The sequence below is a fragment of the Diplotaxodon limnothrissa genome, linkage group LG20 (genome assembly GCF_057381915.1).
Source record: "Diplotaxodon limnothrissa isolate DT_005_m linkage group LG20, D_limnothrissa_male_GT1.1, whole genome shotgun sequence".
Taxonomy (NCBI): domain Eukaryota; kingdom Metazoa; phylum Chordata; class Actinopteri; order Cichliformes; family Cichlidae; genus Diplotaxodon; species Diplotaxodon limnothrissa.
In genome coordinates, this window is record NC_140615.1 from 10,182,298 (window position 1) to 10,194,573 (window position 12,276).

General features: G+C 42.8%; 1 protein-coding gene across 3 annotated transcripts in view; it reads right to left on the minus strand.

The window, feature by feature from the left end:
• Window positions 1-12,276, minus strand: part of LOC146610583 (helicase ARIP4-like) — an 83,594-nt gene that overhangs the window by 3,835 nt on the left and 67,483 nt on the right. For all 3 annotated transcript variants that reach the window (XM_085344989.1, XM_085344991.1, XM_085344990.1), the window contains 19 exons: window positions 10,958-11,091; window positions 10,559-10,732; window positions 7,348-7,565; window positions 6,995-7,177; window positions 6,332-6,465; window positions 5,397-5,593; window positions 5,034-5,237; window positions 4,807-4,945; window positions 4,547-4,724; window positions 4,224-4,436; window positions 3,884-4,002; window positions 3,601-3,725; window positions 2,899-2,998; window positions 2,599-2,804; window positions 1,841-2,016; window positions 1,076-1,272; window positions 695-894; window positions 493-582; window positions 162-257 (listed from right to left, as the gene is read on the minus strand). In XM_085344989.1, coding sequence (XP_085201115.1) covers window positions 162-257; window positions 493-582; window positions 695-894; window positions 1,076-1,272; window positions 1,841-2,016; window positions 2,599-2,804; window positions 2,899-2,998; window positions 3,601-3,725; window positions 3,884-4,002; window positions 4,224-4,436; window positions 4,547-4,724; window positions 4,807-4,945; window positions 5,034-5,237; window positions 5,397-5,593; window positions 6,332-6,465; window positions 6,995-7,177; window positions 7,348-7,565; window positions 10,559-10,732; window positions 10,958-11,091 — 3,083 coding nt within the window. The remainder of the gene's footprint in view (window positions 1-161; window positions 258-492; window positions 583-694; window positions 895-1,075; window positions 1,273-1,840; window positions 2,017-2,598; window positions 2,805-2,898; window positions 2,999-3,600; window positions 3,726-3,883; window positions 4,003-4,223; window positions 4,437-4,546; window positions 4,725-4,806; window positions 4,946-5,033; window positions 5,238-5,396; window positions 5,594-6,331; window positions 6,466-6,994; window positions 7,178-7,347; window positions 7,566-10,558; window positions 10,733-10,957; window positions 11,092-12,276) is intronic.

The window sequence follows — 12,276 nt, forward strand, 5'->3', positions numbered from 1 at the left end:
AAAGAATTGGATTTAAGCTTTACAAGAATTCAAGCCTCAGTTTACTGAAAGAATACAATAAAGTCATTAATATCAGTGTGCTACATCTCTGACATGGTACGTAAATACAGTAACTAGGGTTACATGCTTTCAGAGGTGTTATTGTAAGGGAATCATCCTACCTTTGGGTGGTGCTGTTGAACTCTCCTCCACCGACTTGGCCTTATTAGCTGCTCTGATGGCAAAGATTCGGCCATCAGATGTCCTGATGTAAGTCCCTATGAAAGCCACAGGTAAACAAAACCGTTATTAGAATTAAATGAAAACATTTCATTATTACATCTTTTTACCCGACTAACTCGACAAATACCAAAAGTTTTTTTTAAATAATCTCTTCAATAATAACAAAAAACAAACAAAAAACAGCTGGAACAAGGACACGTTCACACAATTATCTGCATTTTGTGACCACCGCACAAAAGAACTGACATGTATAACAAAGCGGTATTGTACCTTTAGTGCCCCTGATGACATGGATACTCTCTCCAGCGGTGATCCTGGCCTGGACATCTGTGGAGTTGTTGGTGCCTGGAATCACTATGTCTATAAAGAGATAAAGAAAGACAATCAGAGTTTAAGGCCATAAAGAAATAGTAATCTTTAGTACTGACAGAAAGAATAGGGATAAAATGGAGTGCATGGAGAATCTGCTTACCAGTGGTGGTGACAATTTTCTGTACAAACACGCCAGCTTTCTGCAGGCAGTTGACAGGGAAGCCTCCGAGGCTGCATTTAGAAGAGTCATTGCCTGGGGCAGAGCTTGCAGATGCCTGGCGGGGCATCATAGAGACTGGAGTTGACTGGACTGGCCTGACACTGGCCACTGGCTTCTCTTCAGTGCTAGTGGGAGGACGCCTGAATAGACAGAGATTTTCTGTTTTTTACTCTTGATTTATGACTTGTCTTTATTTTTTTGAAGGAGGGTTTACTTGATAAATGCTCAACCTTTTAAAATGATTATGAGACAAGTGATACGAACTGGATTTACGGTAGCTTGTTAGCATACATACTGGGATTGTAGATGTCAATTACTAACCAGTTTCTCTGGCTAAAGGCAGGGATGTTGGTAAGGCTCTGATCACTGGCAGGGTAATAGTGAGCGTAGGAAGGGCGGGTGTATGGCACCGAGGCCCTCTTTTCAGCCTCGTAGCCCTTCTTTGCTGCTTTCTTCTCTGCATTGCTCAGCTTCAGCTCCCTGCGGTCTATCAGCAAGGACTCGTGGGGGAATGGTTGCTAGAAAGGAGGAGGTTGAAAGCTGATCAGTGTTCTGCTCCAAGTTTGCACGATTACCTCACTTATGATGACCTCATCCTATACATTTATATTTTTTCCAGCTTATACCAATTCAATTTAATAAAATTCATGAGAACGCCAATTGGAAGATTCTCTGCTTTTTAAAGCGAGCCACAAAAAGGGGTGTAATTATGTGATGACTCATCACGTCTTAATCTCCAGAACCTCACAAGCTGTTTAAAATAGTGTTATAAATGTAAAACAAAGCTTCACTGTAACTCCTTGGCATACTTCCCATAGTTCCAAAAATGGATTTTAGTTGGCAACTATGGACACACTTGGACATGTCATCCTGCTGTAATGACAGCTAGGGGCTTATTCAATTAGCAGAGAACTCTAAAACATAAACAAGCTTACTTAAGGAGACTTCTGTCTGTAGAAAACAAGTTTTTATCTTCATCAAATCGTAGTGAACAATGGAAAAAATACACAATGGAGTGCAGGAGCGTCTATGCTCTATTTGTAATCGCCTCTAGAGGGCGTATGGGGACAATATGTTTCCTCATACCTTTGTAATCAGGTGGGGATTGAGGTGCAGGGCCTTCTTGAGGATGCTCTCCATTCTGTCGTTGGGCTGCAGATGGATGCTAGATGAGTCTGGTTCCTCCTCCACAAAATGAAGAAGAGACTCAACTTCTCTCCTGGTGAAGGTCAGCACGGGGTTCAGGTCATCCACAACGCGGTCTGATTGACAGAAAGGAAAAAAAAGCAGAAGAACTAAGACATTGAGGTAAAATTGTTTGGAAAAAGATTCATCTAAGGAAAAAAAATGTAGACAGAAATGGCTACATTTGAATGGCCTCGATGTATTCGTCTCACCAGACAAAGCTTACAGCAAACACTTGAGACACTTCAGTGTCAGACGACAGCCTCTTGGCAGAAGAGCTCTGACTTTACCTCAGAGCTTATTATTTAGTTTTAGGGGTACTGCTCGCACAGAGGAACCTACACTTGGGGTTTTCAGTGAATTTCAACACTGACAGATGTTTGAAGGGAGTGAAATTTCCATGAAGTGAGGATGATGGAGGTTGAATACAATCTCCACGTCTTATAATTTTTCCTTATTTTTTCCCTTTCCTCCTCCTTTTTTTAAAATTTGAGTTATTTCTGGTTAAAAATACAGGAAAATGTCTGTGACAAATGCTCCTGTATGCAATGCATTTTTAAGTAACTAAAACGTTACCACGCACATATTTTAGGAGAGGTTATTTGACTGCAGCTCCGTTGGAACTCTCTGCAGCGCTTTTTCACATGTTTCCGACTCACCAGACATGCCCTGTTTGGAGATCTGGCGGTCGTAGATCTTCTTCTCCAGCGTAAAGTCGCACACCAGCCTGTAGATGTGGCACGGCTTCCTCTGCCCATAGCGGTAGACACGGCACACGGCCTGGGCGTCGTGGCACGGGTTCCAGGAGGCGTCAAAAACCACCACGCGGTTTGCCCCGATCAGGTTCACACCTAGACAACCAGCCCTGGCAGGAACAGACGGGACAGCAGTAAGCTGATTACTCCTTTTAAGATTTATGACCTATAATATTGATATAATTAGTGTGGAGAGCGTGTTACCTGGTTGACAGCAGAAAAACCCATGCGGAGGTGTTGGAGGGGTCATTGAACTGGTTTATCAGTCGCTCTCTCTCTGAGGCAGTTGTGCTTCCATCCAGTCCTTCAAAATATCACACGGCAACTCATATCTAAGAGGTTCTCATGTTCTTTAAGTTTTATATTCTTGTAGCTCTTCTCTTCCTGTTTTTCTCTGAATTTATACCGCTTGCTTGCTTGTTTCACAGTACAGTGAAACTTTACCCTTCAATATTTGAATCCCCATATGCTATTATATGGACTGTACAGATAAAGTACCATGTATATAGAGACAAGTTACAGCTGAGGATTCATATTATTAGAGCTCAACTAACCAGTTAAAATAAAACATTAACTGTAATTTGATCTTGGATGACAGATCTTTATAAATATCTGTGGATCATTCTTATCAATTACGACACATGAACCCCACAAATAGAACAGCTGTAAATGAAAACACTGGCTTGCAGAAAAATGATAAATCAACATATAGGTATTATTTAAAGAAATCGAAAACACCAGCAGGTGGCAGCACTCATGGCAAGTCAATGAGAGTGGCAGCACCCAAAGCATTGCAGTCAGTTCCCCCAAAGAGAACAGACTCATCAGTTCAGCATAATTAGCGGCTCGGTTTAGCATATTACATAGAGCGCTGTTTCGCACCTCCGAAACCTCATGATTACTTACGATAGTAGTTGAGGTTGCGGACCCAGTTTTGATTGGGTCTGTCTCTGCTGGGCACATTGGGTGATGGAGGCACTGGTCTCTTAGCCAAAAAATCCTCGATCACGGTCAGCGTGGACAAACTCTGACTGCAAGAAGGCAGACGGACGGGGGGGGGATAAGAAATCTGATCCATGAGGTGCACGAGTGTAAGTAATGGAATGCAAAATTGTTGAAAAGTAAAGATTTTTATTACTTTTTCTTTCGAATCAAAAATCTGCATCCTAGCACTTTTTACATCTTTTACCTGAAGACGAGGAGTTTGTCTCCCTTTCTGACACTCTCCTCTATCAGGTGGAACAGCAGAACCATCTTTGCAGAGTTCTCCAGGATGCCAGGCTTGTAGTCAGTCATGATGTCCTTTGCCTGTCCGCGTGAGAAGACAGACTGTAAAAACTGCTTGCAGACCAGCTTCAGAGGTTTTTCCTATATAAGCAGTTTCACTGATTTTGAAAAAGTGAGGTTACAGATGGGAACTATGGGCCAGTTTTCTCACATCTGAACACAGCATGGACTATTTAAAATTTCAGTACCAACATTTGTTAACTTTGATTGGATCGCACTTTTCTAATAGTCTTCCAACGTACCCATTCATATGTGATGACCTGATTGGCTTTCTCCTGCAGCTGGTTAAGGCTCAGGCCACCGACGGGGTTAGAGTTGTCCAGGTTCTTGGGCTTTTGATTGGTTGGTGCCGGACATCGTCCTGTAGAGGTGATGTCATCAAGGTCTAAATCCTGGTCGCTTGCCAGGTTTTCCTTCTGCAGAGCCTCGTACAGGACATCTGGATGGTTCCAAATCTGAAGAATAACGCAAATTTATATTTAAAAAAACTATATATAAATGTCATTATCGTCACCAGTGAAACAAAGTTTCTGAAGAGATCCAGACACACGCTCGCACTCCTCACCTTGCAGCAGACGCAAAACGCTTTGAGCGGGTTGAGGCTGAGCCAGCCCGTGTTTCCTGCCTCTCTGAAGCGGTTCATGAACTCTGTGTAGAGGGCCCTCTGCAGGGGAGACAGACGCACCAGAATCACATGCTCCTCCTTAGAAGGCAGCTGGTCCTTCAGGACATCGTGGCCTCGTCTGGATTAAAGACAAATTACAATCAATATTCGCAAAAACCTCACTGAGCTTTTCTTTTATGGACAATGACAGTGACCCTTACCTCTGTACAAAGCCCTCCAGCAGGCTGTGCAGGACGTGGCTCCTGTACCTCATCAGCTGGATGTCCTGAGGTGTGCTGTCCACACACTGGCCGTTCAGAATGGGACGCTCGAACATGTTGCTGAACTCCTGCCGCGTACCTGAAATGTGCACAGGGTGTAAAAGCTGCAGTGTTGACATTAACTGCTAATGCTCGTCTGCTGAAACGAGGCACAGGTTGCTCCGTACCTAGAAAATCGGGCCGGACAAAGTCGACCATGCACCAGTATTCAATCAGGTTGTTCTGGAGCGGGTAACCGGTGAGGACCACACGGCGTCTGGTTCGGATGTTCTTTAGAGCCTGCGACGTGCTGGCGTGGCAGTTCTTGATGCGATGTCCTTCGTCGCAGATTACCACGTCTGGACCGGGCCGAGCCAAAGCTTTCTCGATACCTACAGAGAACAAGTGAGGATATTTTTAATCTAATTTGCAATTCTGATTGTTCTTGCGCTGTAATCTGAAACTTCTAGTCTTTGCATTTCTCCCATTTTTACTTCACGTCCTGTCCTTCCTGTCCTGCAACCTCTATCATCATCCCCAGTCTCTCCAACCTTTAAGTAGCTCCTGCTGCCTGTCCTCTTCATCCAAGTCGATGACGACAGGTCCCGCTGCTTTCTTGCTCTTCTTTTTCCTTCCAGCCACGAAGCTCTTCTTCAGTGACAAAAGGCGATACATCTCGTAGCCCATCAGCAGCACGCCCCCGTCCCGAGCCCAGTCCTCCACCACCTTTGCCCTGGCTGTAGTATTCCTGGATATCACCAGAAGATATCAGGTTGGTTACTGCTTGTGTTTCTCAAAGGTAAGACAATGAAATATATTTTTGCCTGGCAGCAATCCACAAAGTAAAAGTGTTTTCCTAAAAAGATAACATTCATTACAGTTCAATAAAAAAAAGAAGAAAAAAAAGAGAAAGAAAGCTGGAGGCATGTTTTCCTTTGAGTGATGAGCTTAAATGTGATTCGAAGCACCTTTAAGTGAAACCTATGAAAAAGTGTGAGATGTATGACTAAAGGCGAAGAAAATGAGTCAAAGAAGGGAGGAAATCCTGTAATAATATCCGATTATCTTATATTAAATAAATATTTTCAGACATTCACATACGCGTGAGAATCAGAAAATCTTTTCCAGCAGAAATCCAGCAGCTGTTGGGAGGGAAGATACTAGAGAGACGGGAGAAAGGACGGGCCAGACGGGGATTAAGTTCACAGGCCGACCAGAGGGTCAGCTTAGTCTTTTTGGTTTTTTTAAAGGCAGATAAATGAAACACTTCCTGACTGCTTTGACCCTGCTGTCTGTGTGAGGAGGAGAGAACCTGCAGGATTTTTATTGTTTTTGGTTCTTCCTCGATGATTACATAACATTTAATCAATTTGAATTCTGTCTAGTGTGATAGAGCAAAACAACAAAGACGTGGTTGTTTTTAAGCGCCCAATCTTAAAAAGGATTAGGTTAAAAAAAAAGAAAAAGAAGTGTGTTTGTTACTCACTTGTGTTCATCGTTGAGAATGTGAACCTTAAAGGTACGTGGTGTCACCACTGCAGGATCAGGATCTGGAGGTAAAGCCTCAGGGGGCGGGACCCAGGTGTTGAACTCTGACAGCCAGTTCTGCAGCGTGTTCACCTGGAACAACAAAAAATATATACATTTTAAAAAATCACCAAACCCTCTTATAGCTTATCATCTAATTTCTATAAGAATTCTGTTCACGTCATAAGAGTGACAGCTCAGAAACCTCACTCCAAACAAAGGCAACAAGCGTGTTGCCTTCCAGCTTCACAAGTCCAGCAAATGTGTTCCGTTTTTTGTGTTTCATTTTCCCTTTTGATGCAAAATCATTTTAAGATAATAGAACTCAAGGATAAATACGATCAATAATTCATGCAAGCGTGAGCTGCAGAACATCTTAACATTATTTATTAACATGCCCTTTTCTCTGAGTTTCTCTTCACATCAACTTTTACACACACTTTCTTTCTATCGATCGAAAGCTCGCAGGCAAAACGTGTCCCTGCACTTATTCTATTATTCATCTATTCACTTATATCTTTTGATTTAATCCACTTAGATTTTTCTCTTCTTCCATATATCTGAGCATTTATTGATTCCTTCTCCGTTCTACTACACCAAGATCAAACCCGCGGGTTCTTACAGGTACGATGGCGAGCACGGTGTGAGCCTGGGTGCGTCTGAAGAGGACGTCGATGAAGGAGATGACCTGCAGCGTTTTTCCCAGGCCCATGCTGTGTGCCAGGATACAGCCGAATCCACTGCTGCTGCTGAAGCGCTCCACCGACTCCACCAGGTTATCGTACAGAAAACGGATTCCCCCAATCTGAGAAGGAGGAAGAGGCAGCATAAGAAAAGCAGAGAGAGTGAAACTCCGGGGTCAGGATTTATGGGGCTTTACAAAATTGACATTAAAGGACTTTTTAAACACAATGAATAAATTCTCCTTTTTTTGGATTTTTCAAAAAGTTACACTAGGTGCTGCTACATTAGTACCTGATGAGGTTTCACTGCTCTGGCCAGCTGAGGCGACAGGAAGATGTCTTCCTCTGTAGTCGGATGGTTCAGGTTGACCAGCACCCTCCCCTGGGCGTCCGGCTGGTTGAGGGTATCGTTGATGTGGGCGTCGCTCGGCTCGCTTTCTTCTTCCTCAGCTGTAGACTCGCTAACGTGGACGATGGAGTCGTCCTCGCCAGAGCTCAGATCTATGACGTCTGCGCAGGCCGGAGAGAGTACACAAACACTTGCATATAAAAAATTTTCATCATTTTTTTGGGGGTGGAGGAGAAATTGCAAACTGGAGAAGTTATTAATTATGTAAAATTGGTAATTCTACTAGGTTAAATGATAAACACTTTAAGAATCGGTGCATTTCATGCTGTTTTCGTGGTGAGCAGGGCTGTTTCGCTTTTGAGACACACAGAATGAGAGACTGTGAATAAACAGGCCCAGCGGCCCAAGTGCCAAAGATTGAGAAATCTTGCAGCAGCTATTCCAATGAAAACAAGCCCTCCTTCTTTTTAATGGCCTTCATACATTCATGTCAAGTAACAGGGGTCACTGGTCGCATCTTGTATGACGCTGCTTCAAACGCGAAGGTTATGTGCGTGCGCGTTTGGAAATGGAACGACCGAAATCCATATCTGATAAAAAAAGGAATTCAACGTCAGCGGTATCAAGTGGTTAAAGTTACACAAGCTGGCAGCCTGTGAGGGCACAACGGGAAGAGGTGGTGTGTGTCAGTATGTTAGTGTGTGTGCGCGCGCGCGCGCGCGAGAGAGAGAGAGGGAGAGAGAGCTTATATAACTGCAGTGAATGGCTGGTTATACAAGTAGGATTAGAGTGGAGGGGGAGACTGGTTATGCAACCCAAACTAGAAATGTCACTGTGCCACTGTGGTGAAAGTGTGTGTGTTTGTTATGTGAGTGTGTTCTGGCTCATAACCAGGATTAGCCGGCTTTATTGCTCCACAGACCCACTCTGATCTGCGCCCACACACACACACAGACCCACACTTTCCCCTTTCATCTCCCTTCCCCTCTCCCCCTTACATTTGCCTTTTTTCCTCTTTGCTTTTGTCTTTCTCAGCTTTCACATCTACATATTAACCGTCTCTGTTTATCACGGCCATCTCTCTCACCCTCCCATCCTCATTTGTTTGTGTTGCAGGTATGTGTGTCTACGGTTTGCCTTCATCTTCTGGCCCCGACACTGAAATATATGTGTTTATCCTTGAGTGGCTTTCTGAATGTTTGTGACTGTGTGAGGGTGTGAGAGAGTGCGCACTTGGGCAATAAGGGAACAGTACATGATGTACTCTCTGAAGGTTCTAAATATTCTGATGCACATGGCAGCTAATCTACGAAAACACCCTGCAATTTATAACTCACACACGCACACACAGACACACAACCTTTACAGGAAGCAGGGAGAATTTTGACCTCAGTTTAAATTGGTGCTGTAAGACTTTTAGTAATTAAGTTTAAATGTTTTTACAAAATCCTCCCTTGAAGGATTCTTTTCTTTTCTTTTTTTTAAATCACAAGTAAAGTAATCAGCAAGTTTTCATTTGAAATAATGGGACGCTTCCTTTCCAGCGGCTCTACTGAGGCAGCTGCGAGAGCGAAACTAGAGCTGCAGTCACAAAACAGAACACATACGACTTCCTGTAGTTTACAGACGTGATGTTGAACATAAATGCTGATTTCTGTTCATCTCTGCAGATGAATGGACACCTAAATATGTGCTGACTTGTGGTTTTTGGAGTAAAAACCTCATTCGATATTCAAGTTCAGGCTGTCTTTCAAATCTTCCTTTTTTTTTTCTTCTGGAAATTCAATCTGTCGGGTCTTTTACTGCGTCAGCTTTCCAGACCCCTGGGCTCAGAAAGCATTTTGAAACAGAGTGTGTAATTTAATAAACGCATGCCTGTCATGAGGCTATTGAGGCTGGTTTGCTTAATCTTTAAAAGGCTGATGAGATGTGAGGTTTCCACCAGACAACGTCAAACTGCTACAGTTGCGAGATATTTCCTTTTGATGGGTCAGTGTGCCCCCCCCCACACACACACCCCCCTCTTTACGGTCAAGCTTGAACTTTAACATTATGTTGTGTAAAGAAAAAGAGAAGGTGCACACTGTGGATCTACTGTTTCTCAACACCGACTGTAGTAAAATGTTTTATGACTTTATGATTTTGCATTGTGCAGCCTTCAGTACCTTCAGTACCAAGAAATCCAACAGTAGGACAGACACTGTGATGTAACTGCTACATGTTTGAGTAGAACAGATGAGTCACTTTTACATAAGTCATGACAGCAATTGTGCAACGCCTGATAGCATAAACGGACAATACTTCATTCTGCACTAATAAGGCAAACCAATTAAATAACCCAAAGAGGAAGTCTGCAGCCTGCCACAGCTGAAACTGAGAGCCTGGAGAAGCTGCCAGTCCTTAAAGTGAGATTGATCCTGGAAGTTTTAAAGACCTAACATGGTTTTGAGCTTATAACCAGATGGCTTAAACTTAAAATCCAAGTTTCTGCAAGTTGAATCTGCCCTCAAACCTCTGTTAAACGTGATGAGGAATGAATGGGAAAAGAAATACACTAAAATCCTGAATGTCCCGAAAAACGAAAAGTTGCTGCACACTGTGGTGTTTGGGCTTTGTAACAATAAGGATTCTGCTTTTTAAAGGTTTTGTCCAGTTAGGCGACCGTCCCCTCTACGATTATTCCATGATACATGTAAAATACACCCTGAGATTACAAGAAAAGGGTCAGTACTCCAAGTCTTTGTCCACAAAATGCAAACTGTGTTTAGTTTTTTTTTAAAAATATACCTCACATTTTTTTTAACACAAGCATTTTTGAATACTTCTTCTAAAGACTGAAAAGGAAATATGCTGACTGAAAGAAACCTCAAGTATTCCCTTGAAATGTAAAACAACAACAGCGTGCAATAACACAGCTAAGTAACGACTCTTCAGTCATAAAACGCACAAAAAAGGGACGTTGGAACCAGACAAACATCTTGTTTCTGTTAGTTTTTTTCTGTCTGCTTTGAGAAACATCTGATTTCAAGTGATGTCCTTTGACAATAAGAATAAAAGCTCTTGTTCAAACTGAACTGAGCTGCTGGTTTAAGTTGGTCTAAAACACTTGGCATTACTTTTTTTTTTTTTGCCTTCCTCTGTCTGTGTCTCTTACCTGTTTTGTGTGTGTGTTGTGGGCTAACAGAGGCGGGTATGTTAGCCTTGCTGTCGTCTTCACTGATGCCCGTGCTGCCCGAGTCCACACAGATCACCTCCCGTCTGCTCGAGTTCACTTCTTGCTGAGATGCTGCTGACGTTGCCGATGACGACGCATGCGTTGTCACATCGCCTGGAGAAAAGGTTACGTAGGTGACGTTAGTATTGGAAGAAGATTTGGGGACAAATGAGGGATGAAAAGAGAAAAAAAACAGCTGTGAGATGATCAAAAAGAAAGCAAAATCGAGTCGTTTTTTCTGAACCTGGATACAAACTTGAAATTGCAGTTTGTTGTACAGTTTAGACAGTTACTGTCTGATGGAGCAGCGAGTTTGCATGTTTGTGCACACACTCTCACCAGTTGTGTATTCGGGCAGCAGCGGTATGGGGAAATCCTGTTGTCCTTGCTGCTCCAGACGGCGCCTTCTCTCCAGCTCCTCCTGCTGGGCCGCTTTGGTCACTGCCTCCAACTGATGCTCCTTCAGTAACTTCCTGCGCAAACACAGCAACAAATCGGTTTGCTTTTATTCTAGTTTTAGAATTTCACAAACTGTAACCATACAGTTTGCACTGTGCACGTGTTCGATTGCTGATGAATCATTCTTCTCACACTGGAATACTCGCAGGGGCTTAATTATGATAGTCACATCATTACTTTCTTTAAAGCTACATTAGTCAGCGTTTAATAATAAATTGGAACCAAGAGAGTTGCGCACTGTGAAATGTGTGACTCAGCGAAAAAGCCACAAAGAATTATCAAAGACTTTTTAAATGCTTTGTTTTGCTTTGAAGGAAAAATTACTGCCATTACTGCTAGGCTCATTCGAAGAACCCCACTTGTTTTGTGTCCTCATGTTGAAGGACAACCTGATTTACACTACCTGCTAGAACAACATGGGAAAGTTAGCTTGATTTCTTCAGTCTGTTCTTTTTCTAGGATGGAATGATTGGACAGCATACATAATGTGGCCGTCTTTATTAAATTAGTTAAATGTCCCTCGACCAGACCCTTTTGGTAGCTTTCAGCAAGTATGACAAGAATACTTCTGGCTTAATATTTGAGCACTCTTGGTAGATTTAAAATGCGTTAATTTAAATTGGTTTCCTGGAACAGACCCAGCTTTTATGTGTAGTCCACAAATTTTCAATAGGGAATGCCATTCTAATGTAATGACTGATTACATTACAGTCAGTCATTAAACAGACCAAAACCAGGTTTGATTTGTGTTTGGGATCATTGTCAAGTTGTAAAACCCAACTGTATCCAAGTTTCAACCATTTAGCGGTTGATCTGCTTCCACTATGTGCAACGTACCAGTACCACTGGCAGTAAAACAGCTCCAGAGCATGATGGTACCGCCACCATGCATGACAGCTGGGACAGAGTTCTCAGGTTTGACCTTTACTCTTGTCATTTTGGCCAAACCGGTCCTTTTTTGTCCGATCTGACCACAAAACCTCTCCCTGGAAGAGAAAAAAATTTCACCACAACTCTGACTGATTAGGCTAGTAGGTAGATACCTGACTTCTGCTGTACTGCTAGCACACTAAATGCATTAAGTGTTTGCTGATGTTGTTTCTGGATCCTATATTTCCACAGTGGGTAAAACGCTTACTGGAATATGGGACGATGAAATGAACATTGTGTCTCCGGGCTAATTCTTTTCTAAGATGTCA